Below are 21,853 nucleotides of genomic sequence, written 5' to 3'. Positions count from 1 at the left end.
TGCCTGCTCTGCCAAAGAGGGCAAACTACAAATCCCAGGATCCTCTAGGATGGAGCCCTGGTAGTTAAAGTGGTGCCAAACTGCATTACTTCTACAATGTAGATACGCCTTGAGATACTGGGAACCGGTCACACCTAAAAATCTTCAGTTTGCTGCCTTTGCCTTACCTTGGCCTGCTTTGGATGTCTAAACTGTATTTGTAAACGCTTAAGATGAAGGTTTAAGTTACTACAAGGCGAGAAATTTGGACATTGGAGGGAAATTTCATTGTGAGGGACAGAAATCTTCTTTGGAGGGGCAATGCCTTCATTTTGCCCCTTGTAGTTACACCTTTGGATATAGCTGGAGAAAAGCCATGCCTGATGCTAGACAGCGTTTACAGTGGTTCCCAAACTTCGTTCCTCCAGGTGTTTTGGACTGCAACTCCCAGAAGCCCCAGCCAGCTTGGCCAACAGTCAGTCATCCTGGGAGCGGAGGTCTAGAACATCTGGGGGACCAAAGTTTGGGAACCACCAAGCTAGACGGATGAACAGTTTGTCTCCGTATGGGGCCATGTCTTGTTTTCCTGTTTAAATCAGCCCTTTATTAAGAACCACAAGGATTCATATAAAATAAACTCCAGGCGTGCCCAGTAGATCCGGACTCTGCCCTAAGAAAAACAGGCGTCCACCACCAACACGGATTACGCAAACGGTTTAATTTGCATCATTTATTTACTTTCCTCCTCCTCCTCCAGAAAGGTGTGTGGAAGACAGACATCAGAGAATTAGGCTCCAGCTTAAGTCATGCTTCAGATGTTTCCTGAGAATGGTTTTAAAAGGCCACCTCTCGTCCTATCCACCTTCAGATCTCTTTTTCAGACCTGTCTTTCCCAAATGGCCTTTAGCTTGCTCCTTGCTGTTCCAAAGCTAGCTGCTGATGCCCATGAGGACTAGAAACCTGGTGCTGAAGGAAAAGTGGATTTCCATCTGGTCATCTGTTCCACGTGCTTTCCTTGTCCTGTCACAAGGATGGATGGAAACAATAGCCACAGCCCTGTGGTTTTGGGTATAAGGTTAAAATGAGTTCAGAATTCTCTTTAATATATGCACAATGTAAGTAAAGACCAGCTGGAGAATGCAAAGGGAAGCTTAGCTTAAGCACCACTGTCCAAAATGTCTGATAACCAAAACTTCTTCGTAGTCTGAATTAAAACTAGAGCCAGGCTTTGTCCTTACACATGGAAGGGTCCTTTTTAGAGTACAAATTATCTACCCAGGCATTCAGGTTTTCCTATATTATTATTATTATTATTATTATTATTATTATTATTATGCCCTTTTCCCAAAATTGGGACTAAGAGTGTCTTACATAGCTTGGAATAGATGCACACAGAGGAAGAAAGAGTAGAGGGTGGAGAATCCAAGATAGTTGTTGTTGTTGTGTGCCTTGGAGTCATTTCCAACTTAGGGACTTATGGCGACCCTAAGGCAACCCCATAATGGGGTTTTCTTGGTGAGTTTCTTCAGAAGGGTATTGCCACTGCCGTCCTCTGAGGTTGAGAGAGAGTGCTAAGTTGCCCAAGGTCACCCAATAGGTTTACATGGCCGAGCTGAGATTCGAACTGGCGTCGTAGGCGGCAAGGGCTCAGACAACTAGGCACCAGGTTTGCAGGGATGACAACATGGTTTTGGGAAGGTGCTAAAGCCACTTGGATGAACTGCGAAGGCTTTTAATGCTCTTTCTCGGGAGTTTCCGCGACCTGGTTGAGATCGCTTTTGCTGGCCTTCTCTGGCACCGCTTCCTTGGACGCCTCTCTCCTTATCATCTTCCTTGCTTTCTTCGGCATGTCAGACCAAACCCCCACCAAGGTCTTGGCTGCCTCTTTGGCTTCGCTTTCTTCCATCTCACTCTCATTTTTCTTTGCCAATTTGAGTCCGGCACTTGTACGTCTGGCACCTGTAACCCTCTCCTTCGGGGATCCCCCTGATGCAGATGATGTTTGTTCATCTTCGTTGGTTATCTCTTTCATCTCCTGGTCAGCAGACGGGGATGTTTCCATTTCCGTCACGGGGGGTTCCTCGGTAGGAGCCGATGACGGCCGGAAGGGCCCCACGATCCAGCTCAGCGGTGTGTTTTGGGCGATGTATTCAACCAAGGTGTCCAGAAATTCACGGGCTTGGGCGATTTTTTCGTGGCTCTGGGCCAGGACGCTTGAAGACAAATCCTGGATGGAGGTCGCTGCGGCAAAAGTAGTGTGGAGTTGTCGTGCGTTCGAGATGGCTTGGTCCACCTTTTCACGGAGGCTGCAGGGAAGGCCTTCGATGCCGCCCACCAGCCGCACGTAGGTGGACCCCAGGTCTTGCGTGACGAAGCGGAGCAGGGCCAGGGTACGCGATTCCACCTGCCGTAACAAAACAAAAATCACTAACACAAAAAGAGCTTTGCATCCCCAGACTAACAATGGAGCAAAAGCATTGCTTATTTATCTCCAAATTTGGAGCTTTGTGCATTTTGGTTGGCCAATTAAAGGCATCGCTATTCTGCGGATTTTGGATGTTGTACGAATTTGGAAGTGTCACGCTTTCTTTGTCGACTACGCCTCCCAGAATCCTCCAACTATTCTCCCCAAAATAATTTTCCTAAGCTCAGATATGGAAGCGGGTTTGAAGGAAAGGAGGCCTGTTCATGGATTTTGGAAATTGGGAAAGGAAACTGCAAACGGCAGAATATCTGTTCTGAAGTTTGCATTTCTCCAGATATATGATGAGGCTATTTCATCTTGCATTCGGGGATACGAAAAATAGTCTCCTGCCTTATAAAATATCAGCCAAATTGTTGATTTAAAAAACACAATCTATATCTGGCAATTAAAAAAAAAGGAACATATCTGTTTTGATGTTATTAAAAGGGGTTATGATGTAAGTTAAGAGGCGTATATATAAATTCAAGGTATGGAGCTATATAGAGAGGTAGATAGAGATAGAATAAGCTATAAAGACATTAATCTTAAACGATTAGTAATTAGATATTATAAGGAGTAAATAAACAAGGAAGATTAAAGAAAGTCGATAAGAGATGGGTTAAAGAAATGAAAGGGGTGGGAGGACATCAAGGGATGACCTAGTAACAAATGAAAGAAGATATATAAAGACTGTAGTAGATAGACGCTGTTAGAGGATAGATAATATGATTCAGTGTATGTATGTAGGTGAATGTGAGAATATCTTCATTTGTAAAATCACTAAGAATTAAACAAAAAATATTGGAACATACAGGGTATGTATACTGGTCGGAATACTCTGGACTGTTGCCGGAGTATTCTGGTCCCGAAACTGACCCGGATTTCCCCTATTACCTCTGCGCTCTGGAGCATTCCCCATCCTTGTCTGAAAGCATGGCGTTTCTGTATTGTTGCTAAACTTTCTCTTGTACCTTACAGAGGCGAGAGCAAAACGTACCTCAGGGGGCAAGTCTCCTTCTGCAACTTCTCCCGGCTGCATCTGGGTCAGTTCGGCCATGAGCTGGTTCAGTTTTTGCTGAGCTTCTTGGAACCGCTGCCCCACGCCTTGTTTCAGCTGCTCAACCTGTCAAGACAGAAGCGGAGGAACAAAGAGATGGTAGGTGCTGGAGGAACAACCTCAATTCACAAATGGGTTTTTGTGGCCGGTCTCTGAGTCCCCATCTTGTTGGGGGCAATTGGATTAAGGATTGTAAACCGCTCAGACTAGGTAGTGCAGAGTTCACTGTGAAGGGGTATATACATGTAAATGCTATTGCTATTGCACTTGCTGCCTTTCTCATGCTCCTGAGGGTTGGACAGAACAATGACCAGAAATGACCAGGAAGCAGATTTGGGTTAAAAGTGCAGAGAAACATCCCAACGGTAAGAGCCTTTCAACCGCCTGCTGCATTCGCACTGCAGAAACAATCCAGTTTGATGCCACTTTAACTGCTGTGGCTCAGCCCTATGGCATTATCAGACTGGAGTTTTGTGAGACATGGAACCTTCTCACTATCACAGAGCTAAAAATCCCAGGATTCCATAGGATGGAGCCCTGGCAATTAAAGTGATGTCAAACAGGACTATTTCTGCAGTCTGGACGTAGCCGTTGCCTAAGGTGATGGTGAGCTTTTATCTCTTTTTGGGGGGGCGGAGGGGGGAGTATTTAAAGCAGAGGTTGGGTGGCCCTTAGTAAAGGTTAGACTAGATTATCTCCAGGGATATCTCTCAAATCTAGCATTCTCTGATTATAAAGAAACAGTCAATGTGGCATTCAGTAGATCAGGCATAGGCAAAGTATGTGGCCCCTCAGTACCATTTTTGTGGCCCCCAGGGCTCAAAGAATTGCCCTCAAATGCCCTTAAGGAACGTGGATGCATTTTCTACATATTTTTGCGAACACCCCTGGGGCATTTTTGGGCCAAGAGAGATCTTTTCCAAAAAGGACAACTTCTGGTCACTTAAATATCTGAAGGGCTGCCACAGAGAGGAGCAGGAGATAGGTTTGCTTGCTGCTGCCCCTGAGAACAGGACCAGGTCTAATGGTTTTAAGTCACGGGAGTGTAGATTTTGATTGAACTTTGGAAGAAACCTCTTGATGGTAGGAACTAAAGGGATCCAGTGACCTAGATAGGCAAGTGCTGGGTCTTCTTCTCTGAAGGTCTTCCAAGAACCATCTGGGCAGCAACCTGCTGGAGATGATCTTTCAGTGGTTCCCAACCTTTGGTGCTCCATTTGTTTTGGACTTCAGCTCCCAGAAGCCTCATCCAACTTGGCCAAAAGCTGGGAATTATGACCACTGAAGTCCAAAACATCTGGAGGACCAAAGGCTGGGAATCACTGGAGATCCTATGTTGAGCAGGAATTTGGACTCAATAGCCCATGAGGCCCCTTCCAGCTCTATAAACTCTATAACCCAGCTCGTCCTTTCTTCGCTTTACTCTTATACGGTAGGTCAGGCTGAGAGAGTGAGAATAACAGGACCATGCTTGCTCCGAGCGGAGACTAGAACCCTTTCCCCCAGTTCTTGCTCCCAAACTCTATACCAGAATATACTTGTTGGAGCATGCAAGGGTTGGGAAAATGGGAAGGTCCAAGGAGGCCAGCCTTACCAGGTTGATCACCAGCTGGAGCTGGGATAGCCGGTCCTGCGTGTTTTCCTTCATGATTTGAAGCTTGTCCAGCGAGTGGAGGTAGGCCCGGTGGCGGACTTTGCTGGAAAGGGACCCCAGGCGGACGAAGTAGCTCTTTCGCCTCTGTTGCTCCTCCACAGATGGAGGCCCAAAGCCCCGGACCTCTGTGGCCAGCTTAACTGCAACAAGGGAGAACAATAGGAGAGAGTTTTAGAGATGCCTTGCCAGATTTGGCCAAGTTGGGATTTCTATAAACCAGCTTGGTTGGAGTCTGGAGTCTGGAGCTGCCTTGAGTCCCTGTACTCTGGGAGGAACGTGATGATGATGATGATGATGATGATGATGATGATGATGATGATGGGGCAAAGCTCAGATTAATTTGGGCAGGGAATGCATGCCCTCCTGCTGTTCCGATTTAGCAGGGACAGTCCTGTTTAATCCTCTGCTGTCCCACTTTTCAAGCTGCTTTTAAAATGTCCTGGTTTCTCTGTCCTCCTCCCGCTTTCGCCCTTTGCCCTCAAATTGCTTCAACTGCATAACCTTTCCCTATCCCTCTTAGGTAGGGACAGTCCCACTTTTACTCCTCTATCATCCCACTTTCTCAGCTGCCTTTAAAATGTCCCGGTTTCTTTCTCCTCCTTCCATTTCCCCCCTTTGTACTCAGCTTGTTTCCATTGCTGCAAACTGAGTTTGCACTCAGTTAACTCAACAGAAGAAAAAGGTGGAAGAGTCTTGCCCTTTCCAGTTAGCTCATGCAAAAGCAAACTGCTGCAGCCACTCCTAGTTTGTGTGTGCTTCTTCATTAATAGCTTTTGTGATCTTGGACACATTCTGGGGATACTTGACCATACAGGTCCCAGTTTTCCTTTGCGAAATTTTGGAGGGTATGAAGCCAGACTAAGGATGCAAATCTTCGTTTATTAAGCCCAAACTAGAGAAGAGCATGTTTGTTGCAACAGTTGCTTTAGCGTGAGTTATGTGCCATGTATGCAATACAGAAACAAACAGAGTAATAACTAGACTTCCAACAGTAACATGTGGCATAGTCCCACCATAGGAAGTAACTGGTTTTCTTAATGAGTTACTTGGATAACCAGTTACTTTTTGCTGTAACAAGCGAGAATAGAGTTGCTTTTTAGCACTTAGTTGCTTGCAGTGGCATAATTCATTATGTTTCTGCGGTAGGGAATGGTTGTATGATTATTATTCATGAATTGGAGGGAGATTTGATTCAGTCTGAGCCAGTTAGTTCTTGGATGGGAGATCACCAAGGAATAGCAAGTGCTGTAGGCACTGTTTCAGAGGAAGGAACTAGCAAAACCTCCTCTGAGCCTTGCCTAGGACAACCTTATAAAATTCATGAGGTCGACACAAGTCGACAGGAGACTTAAAGGTGGCCCATACATAAGCAAGAGGAAGAAGGAGGAACACATCGGAAGGATGGATACGCAATGTTTTTGCATTTTCTTTCCTGGACTGTCCATGGTGCAATATCTAAATTGGCCACTTGGGGGAGCCAGACAACATTTTCCTATATTTTCCAATGGCACAATAGTAACAATAGAAGTAACTTGTTAGGAACAAGTGGGTCAGCAAGGACCGCATTGGTGCATTTTATTTTGTCTTCTATTTCTGTTGGTTTTATTAAGAGCCATCATTGTAAGTGGTTTGAATGTTGGACTATGACTCTGGGGATCAGGGTTTGATTCCCCACTTGGCCCTGAAAACCTTGGATGAGTCACACTCTCTCAGCCCCAGAAACCCTTGACCTTAGGGTCGCCGCAAGTCAGAAATGACTTGAAGGCACAACAGCATACCACCCTGAAGTCTTAGTCATGGGGAAAGGTAGAATATAAATCAATCAATCAATAAATAAGAGAAGTAAATAACAATAAGGCACAGTAGCAATTTAGCCCCTTGGGGAAGAAGGGATGTAACCCAGCTTTCTCCCTGGCACTCTGACTTTCTAGAGGCAAATAACAGTTGTTTTGGACATGGTGGCCTATGAATATATTCTGTTCTGTCCCACAAACTGGTACGTTGTTGGGTTTGGCTTAAAGTGTGTAATTATCTGGCATTGCTCTGAACCAGGTAAAAGGATGTGTGTGATCATCACATGTTGTTTCCCAGCCAGACAATGTGACTGCGTAGGTAAGATCCATAAAGTCATAATCATGCAAATCTCTGCCCTCCTTTTGAGCAGGGCATAACAGTTTGCCATAATAGCAGCACAGGATCCAGTGTTGTCTAGTCTGACTGGCAACGGCCCTAGAGCCTTGGGCTGCAGCTGCACTTCAGAATTAGTGCAGTTTGATATCACTTTAATTGTGCAATGTGATAGTATTCTGGGGTTTGTAGTTTTGTAAGACAGCCTTCTATGTCCAAGAACTCTGGTGCCACAACAAACTACAAGTCCCAGGATCCCATAGGATGGAGCCATGATGGTTAAAGCAGAATCAAACTGCATTAATGTGTGGCAGCAGCCTTGGGCAGATTACTTGGGGGAGGAGCTTCTTTCAGCCCAAAGGCTGAATTCAGTTTTAGAGAAGTTATTGAGGACCATCAGTATAGGGAAAGACTCCTTTAGAGCAGTCAAAAAACCTCCTTCTTACCCAGCTCCTCATCTGTCATGGGGAGGTAATAATCTATCATCTCCTCCGTCTTCTCCAGCATGGCGTCCACTCCGCTTGTCAAGATCTGCTGTAGGACGTTGGTCATCTCAATGCCTTCTTGGAGAGCCCCACAGTTCTTCACTTGGCCAGTTGTCACGAGATCCTTCGTCCCCATGGCAGCTTGGAGGGCTGTGTTGACTGTGGAGGAGACCACTGACTTGGTCAGGCCCACGCTCTCTTTGGCCGTCTCTTTGCTCAAGTTGATGACGTCCGTCACCCGGTGAGTCATGAGCACCTTGGCCTCGTTGGCGGCATTGACGGCAGTGTTAACCGTGGAGTCCACTACCGACTTGGTCAACCCAATGCTGTCTTGGATGATGTCCTTGGTGAGGTCTACGGCTGCGTTCACCTTGTGGACCACCAGTTCTTTGGCCCCGTTGGCAGCATCCTTGGCTGTGTTGACTGTGGATCCAACCACTGATTTGGCCAGGGTGACCCCTTCTTCGATGACCTGGAAAGGTAAGAACGGAGACCAAACAGTAACAAAAAATAACTCAGATCACTGCTTCCCAACCTTTCGTCCTCCATTTATTTTGGACTTCAGATCCCAGAAGCTCCAGCTGACAGTCAGGAACTATGGGAGCTGACATCCAAAACATCTGGAGGACCAAAAGTTGGGAACCACAGACTTAGATGGAAGGGGGGGAAAGATTTCTTATTAAATACCAGTATTTTAAGAGGAAAGAAAAGCTGTCTCCCTATTTGTCTCATCCATTCTAGGCCTAATGTTGTACTAGTTACCTGATGCGCCGGCTGATGAAGGCAAGGCATTGTTTCCTCCAGTTTATCCAGACGCTTGCATGCATACTCATTCGCAGCTGCAACTGGCAGAAATGAACAAAACACATTTGTCTTGTTGCAAAAGGTTGTAGGCTTCACATCAAGTCAGTCTCACATATTACTTCACTTAGTATCTGCTTTTTAAAACAACCACCTTCTTGTTCCTAGATCATTATTTATTTCCATTGCTTGCATGCCTGTAAAAAGACTGCAAACTAATAACATTCAGAGAAAGCTCCTGGGAACTGAAAAAGCAACTCCAACATTCAAAACAGCAACAAAAATGATGTCCAACAGTTTTGGCAAGTACAGTGGCATAAAATATATGGCAACCGGAAGTAGCAAAATTACTCAGAAGAAGCAAAATGGCTTATAAATGTTTTCAAAGCCAGTCTAATGGCAGGAATGGCCTTCCTGTGGTTTGATGCCATTTTTAACTGCTGCAACCTGATGTGATTTGCCATTTGGAGAAGTGCTTAGCATTCCCTTGAATTAGAGGTTAGAACAATGGTGCCCAGACTTTGATCCTCCAGATGGTTTGGACTTCAGATCCCAGAATTCCTGACTTAGCCATATTGGCTAAGGCTTCTGGGAGCTGAAGTACAAAACAAGTGGAGGACCAAAGTTTGGGAGTGCATTAGAATTAGAACATTATATCTCTCTGGTGGAGAATACCAAGTACCCCCTTAAAGTAAAAACCCCAGAATCCCATAGGATGAGGCCAGGCTAGTTAAGGTAGCATCAAATTGGTATAATTGTATGGGAAGGATGTACCATTAGTTAACATAAAGCACCTGGGAAGGCAGCGGGTGCAAAAATGATGAAGAAAGCAAAATCTGCCGAGTTAAACTCAACAGACAGAGAACAGATCAGTGGGTCTCAATCTTTGGTCCTCTTGATACTTTGAACCCCAGCTCCCAGGATCCCTAGCCATTGGTCAAGCTGGCTGGGGCTTCTGGGGGTTGAAGTCCATACCACCACAAGGACCAAAGTTTGGGATCCCATGGGATAGATTTCAATTGAAGGTGGCAGCTCTGAACACGAGGCCCACAAACCATGGTTTGCAGACATAGTGTCTCAGCCTTGAGGGCCAGAAACTCAGCCACTCTGGTCAAGCACAGTTTCTCAGCGGTTTTGTACTCACTCTGGGGTTCGAGCTGGTTGAGAATCGGCTGGGCACCCCCCATGGCGCTCCCGACAGCCACCGCCACCACCATCTCCGCCACATTGCAGGCGGAGTTGACAAAGGGGATGCTCTCTTTGGCGTAGTTGTACAAGGAGGAGCAAAGTTCGTAGGCAGAGCTGATCAGAGGGAGGCTGGTTATCCGAGTCACTATATTCTGGCAGACCATGGAATAATAGTATTATTGAATTGGGAGGGACCATCAAATCCAACCAACCTCTTCTGGAAGGACCTTAAGCTAGAGAATCCGGAGAGAAAGATATCCGGAGATGGAGACCTCACTTACTTTCTAGGTCATTGGTTCCATTGCCAAACAGCTCTTACTATCAAGAAGTTCCTTCTAAGGTTCAGTAGAACTCTACTCTCCTGTAGTCCCAAAGCATTAGTCCTAGTCCCACTTGCTATTGCTCTAAGGGGGAAAAAGGAGCCAAGTGTGGCTCCAACATGTCTTGGCGCAGTGGCTAGAAATTACAGGAGACCTCTCTTTGTTTTCCCCAAGTACACCATGGAAATATGGCGATATTGCACCATGGAAATACTGAGAAAAATGCAAAAAAGCACTAAAAAGTAATCTGTGGCTGTAGTTTGAATCAACCACCCATGTCACCCTTCCTCTTCCCTCCCTTTGCTCAGGCTGAGACAACACCAAAATGCTCCCAGTTGTGAATGACAGGGAGAAAAGTCATTCACATTCTGCCAGCAAGTAGCAATCACCAACATGGATTTACAAAAACGTAACTCCTTCCCAGCTTGTCACTGTTGAAAGCAACTACACTCAGCCGTCCACATTTAAGGCTTTGACTTTGGCGGATCTGATTATCCATGGATTTGATTAATTTGTTCTCTCTAGGAATCTCGAGATCCTCCAGCACGGCTCCATGGTCGGCACACCAATGGCAGGTTTTATTTGTATTTGATGATTTGTTTTGTAAAGTGCTGTACTGTATAAATAAACTTTAATAATAATAAATAATAATAATGACCCATGTCCACCAGGAGTTTCTCTGGAGGACCTAGAGATTTCTAGAGAGATGACTTCTCTAGGCATTTGTAGGTCCCCCAGCGCAATTCTGTGGTCAACTTCTGGCAGGTGCTGACCATTGAGTTGTGCTGGAAGACCTACAGATTCCTAGAGAGGGGTTCTCTCAGGTTAAAAAAAATAGGGTTTTTTTATTTGTGGTTTTTCCACTTTCACAGGGGTCCAGCACCCCTAACCCCAGCGAATGTGGAGGACCCACAAATGAGTGATGTCTTTGCTTTGCAGATGAGTTACGTTTTCGCTTTGCTAGTCAAAGACAAGTGAGTTATGTCTTCGCTTTGCAACTTCCAGCCTGTCTGACGTCCTGTTTGAGAAGCATTCAGTGAGAATTGCCTCACAATTCCCTTAAATTCCTGAGTATGTGTGCAAATCCAAAAACAGGCCTCAAAGCTATACTGGATGACGGATGGTCATACAACATTTCCTTTTTTAACCTACCTCTGTCTTCGGGGCCTCTTGGCTATCACCTTTTGGACCAGTGGCCATCTTGGAGTCCAAAGCAACTGCAAAAGAAACCCAGAAAGGAAAAGAAAAGGTTTCAGGAATGCTGTTTAGCAACGAGTGACTCCCACCTGAAACCACTGCATTACAGATGCTTGGGAAGTTTCGCTCTGTCACCTGTATCAGGGCTGCAGGTTCTTGTCTAACTGCAAATGGTAATTATCCTATCAAAGCCAGGATGTTTTGTGCCCTAATAGCCACTGCTTCTCCATTGCTCACTCCTTATTTGCCGGCCGGATCAACATGGATGTAAAAGTGTGCAAAGGGAACATGTAGCACCTTTGAGACTAACTGAAAGAAAGAAATTGGCAACATGAGCTTTCATAGACTTCAGTCTACTTCCTCAGATGCGTCTACGGAAGCTAATGCTGCCAACTTCTTCCTTTCAGCGAGTCTCAACGGTGCTACCAGATCCCTTTGCATACTGATTCTACAGACTAACACAGCTATATCTTTGAATTGATGCAAAAGGTCCTTCTTCTGCTTCCTTCAGTGGCGGCTCCGGCATGAAAGGGCAGTGAATCCACACCATGTTTTCTTGAAGGCTTTAAGAGAGCCATCCATGATGCTGAAACCTTGTTATTAGCTTCAACACCACGGAGAGCTCCTGAAAACTAGCCCAAACCATGGAATGGCATCACCGCCCCACTGGGATGGGACTTATCACTTGCCACTGGTTTCCAAGCCTTCTGTCCTCAGGCAAAACAGTGTCTGGAGGAGGCAGGACTAGAACCCGAAGCAGATTCCAGTGGCATCGGAAACCACCAACTACGACACTGACTTCTAAGATGCCATTCTTTCTGTTCCTGCCAAGGATAAGGGTATCTCTTTGGTAGCTACCATGGGAAGCCCTGGGGTTTTTTGGCCAATTTTGACATCTCAGTTTTAGGGAGGGAGGCATTGCCTGGAGTCAGAAATCTCTCCAAATCATTGGCATCCCGAGGGTGCCTTATGACAACAAGGCGTAGGAATGAATGTTGTCACACCCGCCCTACGACCAGATTCCAATGTGAATCCGAGACTCAGGATGCATCTACATTGCAGAATTAACCCAGGTTGGCACTGCTTTGACTGCCATGGCTGAATGCTCTGGAATCCTGGGATTTGTAGTCTTGTGAGATATTGAGCCTTCGCTGTCAGAGAGCTCTGGTGCCACAGCAAATGACAAATCCTGAGATTTCATAGGATGGAGCCATGATATTCAAAGTGGTATCAAATTGCATTAATTCTACAGTATGTTTAGCAACCCTGCTTTCAAATAATACGAGAAGTTAAATGAACTAGCTATATGAGTTGGAGTAATGGATTGTGGACCAGGACACTGGGAGACCAGGGTTCAAATCCTGGCTTGGCCATGAAAACCCACTGGGAGACCTTGGGCAAGTCACACTCTCTCAGCTTCAGAGGATGGCCTTTGAAGAAGCTTGCCAAAAAAAACCCGTGATAGGTTTGCCTTAGGGTCACCGTCAGTCAGAAATGACTTGAAGGAACACAACAACAACAACAAGGTATTTTCCTATTTTTAGACAAACAGGCAAGGCACCATATCCTTTCCAGACATTGCTGGGCAGCATCTCCCATCATCCCTGACTAGATGGGAGCCTAACAACATCTGGTAAGCTTCAGGTTCCCCCCCTGTAGTGTAGGCCAATTCTTCTCCATCATTAGTCCTCCAAATGTTTGGGACTTCCAGCTTCCAGAAGACCCATGCAGCCTGGCTAATGATCCGAAGTCCCAAATTTCTGGAGGGCCAGAGTTTTAGGTGCACTGGTGTAGGCTGCACTGGTTCATTGATTCCTAAACTTTAGTCCTCCAGATGTTTTAGACTTTAGCTCCTGGGATTCCTGACTATTGGGCAAGCTGGCTGTGGCTTCTGGGAGCCAAAGTCCCAAACGCCTGGAGGACCCAAGTTTGGGAACCACTGGATGGGGTTGCTTTTTTTGCTTGGACTCTTCCTTGCTTTCTTCGTAAACGGATGTAGAAAGTGGTCATTCCTCTTATCCAATCTGCCCACCTCTTGCTCTTGGATGCTCCAGTGCCCTGTCTGATCATAGGCTTCAGTTGGGCAACCAAAGGCCACAAAATGGAAGCCACGTTGGGCAACTTTAAAATGGGAGCCTGTTGTTGTCAGGGCTGGAGTTAGCATGACAAAGACGGAGTGGGCGGTAGTTACGAAACTGGGCGCGATCTGGACTCGAGCGTTACAAAACGCTTGGATTTCTACATGGTTCACACATAAGGCTTATGGGTGGTTCGGTAGCAATGAAACAGTTGCATTCAGAGGCATTATCCATAGCATTTTGGGTAGGCTGACCACACATACTGTTTTAAATGGGACAGTATTATTCTCCCCCTGTATTATTATTATTATTATTATTATTATTATTATTATTGTTATTATTATTTGTATCCCACTCTTTTCCTAGAACTGGGACTCAGAGTGCCCTCACAACATTAAAAAGCGGTACAATTGAAAATGTAGGGGGAAAGTACATTTAAAAAGGAATTAAATTATTACAACATTAAAAGAGAATGTTATTAAAAGAATAAAACACATTTTAAAAAGATAAAACTATATATATATATTGTCTCAGGCTATTATTATAGTATTATATTTATTATATTAATTCTTATAATTATATAATACATACACACACAGATATATATACACATACACACACTCGACCCTCCTTATCCATGGATTCAAGCAACTTGAGCATCCACGGATTTTGTTATCCCAGCGGGTAATGTCCCACTTTATATATAATGTATTATATTTATTAAATATTATTATATTTATTATTATAAATATAATATATAATTATTACTGTATTTATCTTATTAATTTGTATCCTGCTTTTCTCCCAAGGAAGAAAAGCCTCGTCTTGGGGTGCCGATGACGAAACGGAGGCTGCCGTACTTTGGACACATCATGAGAAGACAGGACTCACTATAAAGACAACAATGCTTGGCAAGGAAGAAGGCAGTAGGAGAAAGAGGAAGACTCCGTTCCAGATGGATAGACTCCCATCAAGTAAGCCTGACTTTTCAAGACCTGAGCAGGGCTGTTGTCGGGAGGGTGACTTAGAGGTTTCTCATTCGTAGGGTTGCCATAAGTCAAAGACGACTTGACAATGAAGTGCAAAGCCCTAAGAAAACCTTAACCTGCTGAGCCTGTTATCTGAGAAGCACCCCGTGCGTACATTGTGCTGTATAATTTAGTTTAATAATACGTAATAAAAAGGATTATTAGCTGGGAACTGGGCTATGACTCTGGAGACCAGGCCCCCATTCCCACTTACAAATAAATTGGTGTGCGATGTGCATCGATGGATCAGTTCAACAGCGGAGCGTGGTTCCTACTGCATTTCCCCCGATCACATTTTCTCCCACTACATTTGCCCCGATTGCATTTTTTCCCCACTTGTGGTTCCCATTCATGAATGAATCAATTCAAAATGATTCGGTTCCAGCTGGCCGAAGGGGAAATTTAGATCGATTTTGATCCGTATGTGATTCTCACTTGCGCAGATTCGATTTATCGAAAAAGAGGTGTGTGTGTGTGGGGGAAACCAGCGTCAAAAAGACACAATTTAAATGGATGTAGCGCATGGCCTCCTTTTAGAAATCGCTTCAGCGATTCGGATTAAGTGGGAACCAGGGTTGTTTGGACCAGTTCAAACCGATTCACGATCCGATTTAAAAGGCAATGGGAATGAGGCCCAAGGTTCGAATTTCTGCCCAGCCACGGAAACCCACTTTCTGACCTCAGGCGAGTCACACTCTCTCAGCTCCAAAGGCAGACTGTTTCTTAGCAGAAACAAACTGAAAAGGGATTTCTTTCCCCCAGATCTTGGTTTTGTTGTGTGCCTTTGAGTCATTTCTGCCTTGGGGCAACCCAAAGGTGAGCATTTCACAGGGTTTTCTTAGCAGGTTTCTTCAGAGGGGTTTGCCAATTGCCATGGCCATCCTCTGAGGCTGAGAGAGTGTGACTTGCCCAAGGGCACCCAATGGGTTTACATGACCGAATTCAACAGGAGGAGCTTTTCCTAGTATGGAGAAATCAGGTTGTGCCTCTCTGCCGTAAAGATATTAAACAAGATGACGGAATATATAGGAATCCAAATGCAATTCTTAAAGTAATGAATATTCAAAGCCTTGAGACAGGATGGACAACTCTCTCAGTCTGAGATTCTCTCCTGTTCATTTTAATGTCAAAACATTCTCAAGTCCTTCCACCCAGCAATTTTCAAGTTTTGGTCAATTCTTATCAAACCCAAACAGAAATTAAAATGTTCACCCGCTCCTAGCAGCTCCTGACTGTATCCAGGGGGTGCATCTGCACTGTAGAAATAATGCACTTTGAACACCACTTTAAGTGCTCTATCTTCATCCTATGGAATCGTGGGATTTGTAGTTTCACAAGGTCTTTAGCCTTCTCTGCCAAAGAGTGCTAGCGCCTCGCCGCACTACAAATCCCTGGATTATGTGGGAAGGCGCCACGGCACTTAAAGCGGTGTCAGACTGCATTACTTTTAGTGGGATCAAAGCCACTTTGGACCGAAACACTGTGTGGAAATAATCTAGTTTGAGACCGCTTTAACTGCCCTGGTGCAATGCTAGGGGATTGTGGGAATTGTAGTTTTGTGAGACATTTAGCTTTCTCTGCCACAGTATATAATTCCCAGGATTAGCACTGAGCCAGGGCAGTTAAAACGATCTCAAACTGGATCATTTCCGCAGTGTGTTTTGGCCCTGAGTACCAATTTTGTGGCGGAAAGCAAGATATAAATAAATATCGTCATGATCTTCATCATCAAAGTGGAATAATTGTGGAATGATTGAAACTGAAGTATTGAAGTATTGTAAAAGAGGCTGTGATGCCAAGCTGGAACATGTCAAATCTCTGATCTTGTGCCCTGACTCAAGCGCACCCTTATTCAAACTTCTAAACATGGTTAATTTAAAAACTAGCCCAACTTTTTCCAGTCCCAGACATGTCAGATCTTACCTGTTCTTCTCTTTTTCTTGTAATCCTGTCCCAGCTATGGCAAATACCTGTGCAATCTTGGCTGGCTTGCACCTACTAATAAAGGTAATTGCTACACATGCAGGTGGGTGGAAGCCAAGATGCCAAGCCGAAGGCTCACCTTCCCATTTTGTACCCAATAGGGAAGCGACATGAAGGCGGAGGTTGCCAAATTCCACAAGGCGGGCGCTTCCCAGCCCCGCCAACATACTGCAAAGCCTTACCTGTGTCACCTGGATTCCAGAACTAGGTGAGAGGGGGCGCTGTCCCAAATGCATCCATTAGGGGGAACTCATGCGCAACCCCAGAAAACATCCATTGGTTCCCATACTCTGATATTCCAGATATTTTGGACTTTTATCTCCCAGAGTTCCTGGATTTTGGTTGAGGTGGTTAGGGATTCTGGAAGATGGAGTCCAAAGCACCTGGAAGACCTAAGTTAGGGAACCACTGATGCTGGTTGTACCAGAGGGGAAAAGGAATGGGGTGTGTGTCAGTGCCTCCCGTTTCAGTCGGGCAGTGAATCCGTCCCAGGTTTTGCCAGGTTTTAAAGGTGCGGAATCTGTTTAGGAATAGGGCTCAGCACATTGGAGAGCTGTTTTAAAGTCTTAGAATTGTAGACTCTAGAGTTGGAAGAGACCCCAAGGGGAAGAGGAAGAAGAAATGGAGGAGGAGAAGAGAACAGTGGGGCACTGGGATTCGAATCCCAGCTCGGCCATGGAAACCCACTGGGTGACCTTAGGCACGTCACATTCTCTCAGCCTCTGAGGACGGCCATAGCAAACCTGTCCTGAGGAAACGTGCAAGAAAACCCCATGATAGGGTCACCCTAAGATGGAAAATGGAAGGCACATACCAGCAGCAACAAGGAGAACAACAATTTTTTAATACTTCTCGCTTTCTCTAGTTCTCGTGGATGCATATCTCTCATCCCATATGCAAGGTCCACAAGGCAACTGTGAATATCTATCATTTTTCATGTTTTTTAGAAAGTTATGTGGGGCCGTGGCCTCCTTCTCTTCTACCCCTTGGGTTCAGCGACGTTCCTGATGACGATGGGGATCTTGGCGGCCACTGTGCTCATGCACCAGGGGAAGTGGACCGTCGCCGTCAGCTCATAGCCGATGTCCATGATGTCGTCGGACTTGCAGCAGGAACTGACGGGCATCACTTTGGGAAGGGAGATGATGCTGTGGATCTTGGTGACCTCGCAGGGGTTGTTGGCCACGTGGGACTCCAGGCGCACCATCTCCTCCCGCTGCTCCAGCGTCCGCCGCTCGGCCCGGAGGTTGAAGGCCTTGTAGAGGACCACCGAGTGGAGGGCAAAGACTACTTTCTTGATGGACTTGCCCGTCTCGTTGGTGATCTCCATCGTGAAGCCGATGTCGTCCCCGGGAGCGTAGATGCTCTTGTCCAGGGAGAGGCGGACTGTGATGGGGGCACTGTGGAAGCAACAGTTGTACAGGAGGGCTTTCCGGACTTCCACCACCAGCGGGTACTGAAAAGGAGTTGGAGGAAGAGAGAAAATGACAGCACAAACACACACAGAAACCATGAAAGATGGGGGCATACCCTCCAACCACTCTGATTTGGAACAATCCCAATTAATCCTCTATCATCCCACTTTTTCAGCTGCTTTATAATGTCCCGGTTTCTCTGCCTGCCTCCCGCCTTTGTCTTCAGTTTGCCTCAGTCGCTGCAAATTGTTTTCAGTCAACCAACTCAGGAATTTTTCCTTTCCCAGCCGGTGCAGGCAAAAGCAAACTGTGGCATACTCTCCTAGCTTGTGTCTCCTTCCGCATTAATCACTTTTGCCATATTAACCATGCCCCCAGTATTTAACAGATGAAAACTGGGACCCTCTCTCACAGGGTTGTTGTGCGAAAAAAAGGGACGGTGTCAGTGGAAGAGAGAACCACCTTAAGGTCTTTGGAAGAAAGGCCGGGTGTGACTCTAATAAAGAAAAGTAAGAAATAGAAATAATCCCCTTCTATCAGATGTGATCAGATGTTTCCTTATATCAAAAAACAAACTTGCTTCACCTTCTCCTTGACATCCCTTCGGAAATTTAAAGATAGCTATCATCTCAGCGTGGTGCAATGGTTAAGCTCTAGAGACCAGGGATCAATTCTCGGATCGGCTGTGAAACCCAATGGGTGACCTTTACAAGTCACACTCTCTCAGTGTCAGGGAAAGTTGATAGCAAATTTCCTCTGAACAAATCTTGCTAAGAAAACCCCATGAAAGGTTCGCCTTAGGGTTGCCATAAACCAGAAATGACTTGAAGGCCCCCAACAACAAATCATCCCCCCTTTCAGTCTTCTTTTCTTCAAGTGAATCATACTCAGTTCTCTCAGTTATTCCTCATAAGGCTTGGTTTGCAGACCTTTGACCTTCCCTAGATCTAGATATTATACTCCTGCAGGCAAGAATTGCCTTGGCTTTTTTGGCCGCAGCATCACACTGTTCCTCAAGTTCACCCTGTGTTCTACCAGGACCCCTAAATCCTTTTCACACGTACTGCTTTCAGGTCCGCTGTCCCCTGCCCTGTATTTGTGGATTTCATTGCCTACATGTGATACCTTCCATTCATCCCTGTTGAAATTCATTTTGTTAGTTTTGGCCCTGATCCCCAATCTATTAACACACTATAATTTAACTGCATAATGTTGTTGTTGTGTGACTTCAAGTCATTTCTGACTTATGCTGACCCTAAGGTGAACCTATTCATGGGGGTTCTTGGCAAGATTTGGTTGAGAGGAGGTTTGCCATTGCCTTCCCCTGTGGCTGAGAGTGTGTGGCTTGTGGAAGGTCATCTAGTGGGTTTCATGGCCCTGCTGGCAATTGAACCCTGGTCTCCAGGGTCACTGTCTAACACTCAGACCATTACGTCACATTGTCTCTCATGGATGAAGTACAGCTGTACCTCCACATTTGCAGATTTGATTTGTGTGGATTTTATAATTTACGGTTTTGATTAATATGTTCTCTCTAGCAATCTCTAAGTCCTCCAGTACAACTCTGCCAGAGGTTGGAAACTTGGAGGTTCCTAGAGAAAACACCTATCTCTAGCACAACTCTATGATCAACTTCTGGCAGATGCTGAACATAGAGTTGCGCTGGAGAACCTGGAGATTCATAGAGAGGTGTTCTCTCAAGTAAAAAGAATAGTGTTTTTTTATTTGCGGTTTTTCCACATTCTCAGGGGTCCTTCACTCCTAATCCCAGTGAATGTGGAGAGACCACTGTACATTTTGTGAACTGTGAAAAGCTGGGGTGGATTCACTGCTCCACTGACATGGCCACCACATGGAGAGGTTGAAAATACAAACCCCGGGCTTCAGCAAGTGGCCAACTAAGACTTAATGGAGGCTCACCTCCGACTCCACAGTGTCTTGGCTGAAGACGGAGGTCCCCTGGACCATGATGTACTTCTTCAGCTTCCCCAGGATGAGCTCCCGAGTTGCGCAGAGAGCTTGGAGGAAGTAACAGATCCGCCCGACTCGGCTGGTGAATGTAGAAGGGATCCGGGGAGGTAAGACGAAGTGGAAGTCAAACGTATGGACTCCGGGGCCCAGCCAGTTCCCTGCGTGCCAAAAAGGAAAGAAGATGTCATGGAGAAACTCAGAAAATCATTTGGGAAACTCCCTGCCACTTGAGGAGTTGGAAAAGGGCCCCTGAAGGCCTGGGTTTAGTCCTGGAGTATCCGCAACCTTTTTCCTAACCAACATTGATGGGAAAAGGACATTGACTACAACACAGCCTTTCCCATTTGCCAGACCTGAGCAAGCATTCCCCAGAAACCTCTATTGTAGATGGAGAAGGGTGCAAATTGAGCCTAAGAGGGAGTACAAGCTTGATGGAAGGCCACCAAATCCACAGGCGTTACAGGTGAGATTCAAACCCGGTACATGCTTAGCTACAATGCTATCCTAGTCCCCTTGGAAAGCACATTCAGGATTTGCAGCCTTAATAGGCCCAAACTAATGTTCACCTGGAGAGCCAGCTTAGTTTAGTGGTGCAAACATTGGACTAGGTCTCCAGGGACCAGGGTTCAAATCCCCGTTTCGCCATGGAAACTCACCAAATGATCTTGGGCAGGTCACACACTCTGGGCAAATCTTGCCAAGAAAAGCCTGTATTAAGGTTGCCATAAGTCAGAAACGGCTCCAAGGCACACCACAAGATGTTCACTTGGAAGGCGGAGGAAGAGGGTTTTGTTTGCCTAAATACCCTAAAGGCACCAGATCTCATTTGTTCTTGGAAGCTAAACATGGCTGACCCTGGCTAGCACTTGGATGGGAGACCGCCAACGAATCCTAGGCACTTTAGGGCTGCATTTCAGGGGAAGGAACTGGCAAAACCACCTCGGAGTCTTCCCTGCCAAAAAAAATCCTATGAAAAATCAATAAGTCAACAGATGATTTGAAGGATTAGAGACAGATAAGTCATCTGTCGGCTTATTAATTTGTTCTTGCAAGTTAAGCAAGGTCAGCCCTGGTTAGTCCTTGGATGGCAGACCACCAATGGATCCTGGGTGCCATAGGCTCTATTTCAGAGGAAGAAACTGGCCAAACCACCTCTGAGCATTCCTTGCATACAGTATGAAGTCCGTGGGGGTATATATATATGAAATCCATGGGGATTCCTCGTATATGAAGTCCTTAGGTCGGCACACATGATCCAATTCCCAAGTCCAGACCTCAGGCGAGTCACACTCTCTGAGCCCCAAAGCACCCCATGATAGGTTTCTCCTAAGGGTCGCCATAAGTCGGAGAAGAAGGAGAAGTCCCAAGAGGAACACTGGCCAAAAATAAACCCCAAATCCCGCCAACGGCGGTGTTGCAAGGACAGTCACCCTGCCACTCCTGCCCCCATCGTCCCCATCTCACGCTCGATCTTGAAGGTCTTGGTCTTGTGGACGTAGTCGGCCTTATTGACGCAGGTCCCCCGCTGGCTGTAGTCCTTCTCCACGTTGGTCTCTTCGATCCACTCCAAGTAGCCTCTCCCGATCAGCTCCACCTTCACCAGAGGGTCCACCAAGGTGCTGTGGAGGGTCAGGACCAGCTGCCCATCGATGTCCGACCCGGCCAGGTAGACCTCCTTGGGCACCACCAGCTCGATGGACTTCACCACCGACATCAAGGAACCGGAGGTCGAAAGGTCTCCAGAGTCCAAGGAAGGGTCTCTTCTCAGCCGGCTTGGTCTCTTGGAGCTGATGTCAGGCCTTTTTGTGACATCATTCCCTGCAGGAAGGGAAGGGAATCCTCCAGGTATTGGTTCATTTAACTGCAGCAAGCAAGTGGCTTGAGTGACCTCTAGGCGAGTCACACTCTCTCAGCCTCAGGGGAAGGCCATGGCAAATCCCCCTCTGAAGGAACTGCCTCCAAAAACGTGGCTTGTTTTAGGGTCGCCATAAGTCAGAAATGAAGGCACACAACAACAACAAGAGCAACACACATACATACATATATATATATACATATATCACCATTGAGTGACTTTGGGCAAGTCACACTCTCTCAGCCTCAGGG

At 46.0% G+C, this 21,853-nt stretch overlaps 2 protein-coding genes across 2 annotated transcripts; both read right to left on the bottom strand.

The window, feature by feature from the left end:
- Positions 1-1,711: 1,711 nt before the first annotated feature.
- On the bottom strand, positions 1,712-11,275 carry LOC149308454 (perilipin-3-like). The gene is made up of 7 exons (XM_089536877.1): positions 11,228-11,275; positions 9,712-9,907; positions 8,529-8,611; positions 7,728-8,238; positions 5,095-5,294; positions 3,441-3,566; positions 1,712-2,383 (listed from the first exon to the last, which is right to left on the bottom strand). Exons 1-7 carry the CDS (start codon positions 11,273-11,275, stop codon positions 1,712-1,714), a joined length of 1,836 nt encoding a protein of 611 aa, XP_089393003.1.
- A 5,983-nt stretch (positions 11,276-17,258) lies between these two features.
- Positions 17,259-21,461, bottom strand: ARRDC5 (arrestin domain containing 5). Its single transcript, XM_089535820.1, has 3 exons — positions 21,212-21,461; positions 19,697-19,905; positions 17,259-17,817 (listed from the first exon to the last, which is right to left on the bottom strand). Exons 1-3 carry the CDS (start codon positions 21,459-21,461, stop codon positions 17,341-17,343), a joined length of 936 nt encoding a protein of 311 aa, XP_089391946.1. The 3' UTR covers positions 17,259-17,340.
- Positions 21,462-21,853: the final 392 nt, after the last annotated feature.

Source organism: Sceloporus occidentalis, unplaced genomic scaffold, assembly GCF_023333645.1.
Source record: "Sceloporus occidentalis isolate IW3139 unplaced genomic scaffold, rSceOcc1.0.p SCAF_8, whole genome shotgun sequence".
NCBI classification, from domain to species: domain Eukaryota; kingdom Metazoa; phylum Chordata; class Lepidosauria; order Squamata; family Phrynosomatidae; genus Sceloporus; species Sceloporus occidentalis.
The sequence above is the reverse complement of the archived record's forward strand: the minus strand, read 5'-3'. Positions and strand labels throughout refer to the sequence as shown.

Bases quoted from the DNA above. Each gene is read 5' to 3' on its own strand.
- LOC149308454 (XM_089536877.1), bottom strand. From the start codon at position 11,275: ATGGCCACTGGTCCAAAAGGTGATAGCCAAGAGGCCCCGAAGACAGAG. The intron at 9,908-11,227 runs GTAGGTTAAAAA...ATGGTCTGCCAG, and splicing joins AAGAGGCCCCGAAGACAGAG to AATATAGTGACTCGGATAAC. The intron at 5,295-7,727 runs GTAAGAAGGAGG...CCCTTGTTGCAG, and splicing joins CATGACAGATGAGGAGCTGG to TTAAGCTGGCCACAGAGGTC.
- ARRDC5 (XM_089535820.1), bottom strand. From the start codon at position 21,461: ATGTCGGTGGTGAAGTCCATCGAGCTGGTGGTGCCCAAGGAGGTCTAC. The intron at 19,906-21,211 runs GTGAGATGGGGA...TTTGGCACGCAG, and splicing joins CAAGACCTTCAAGATCGAGC to GGAACTGGCTGGGCCCCGGA. The intron at 17,818-19,696 runs GTGAGCCTCCAT...ACTCCTTTTCAG, and splicing joins AAGACACTGTGGAGTCGGAG to TACCCGCTGGTGGTGGAAGT.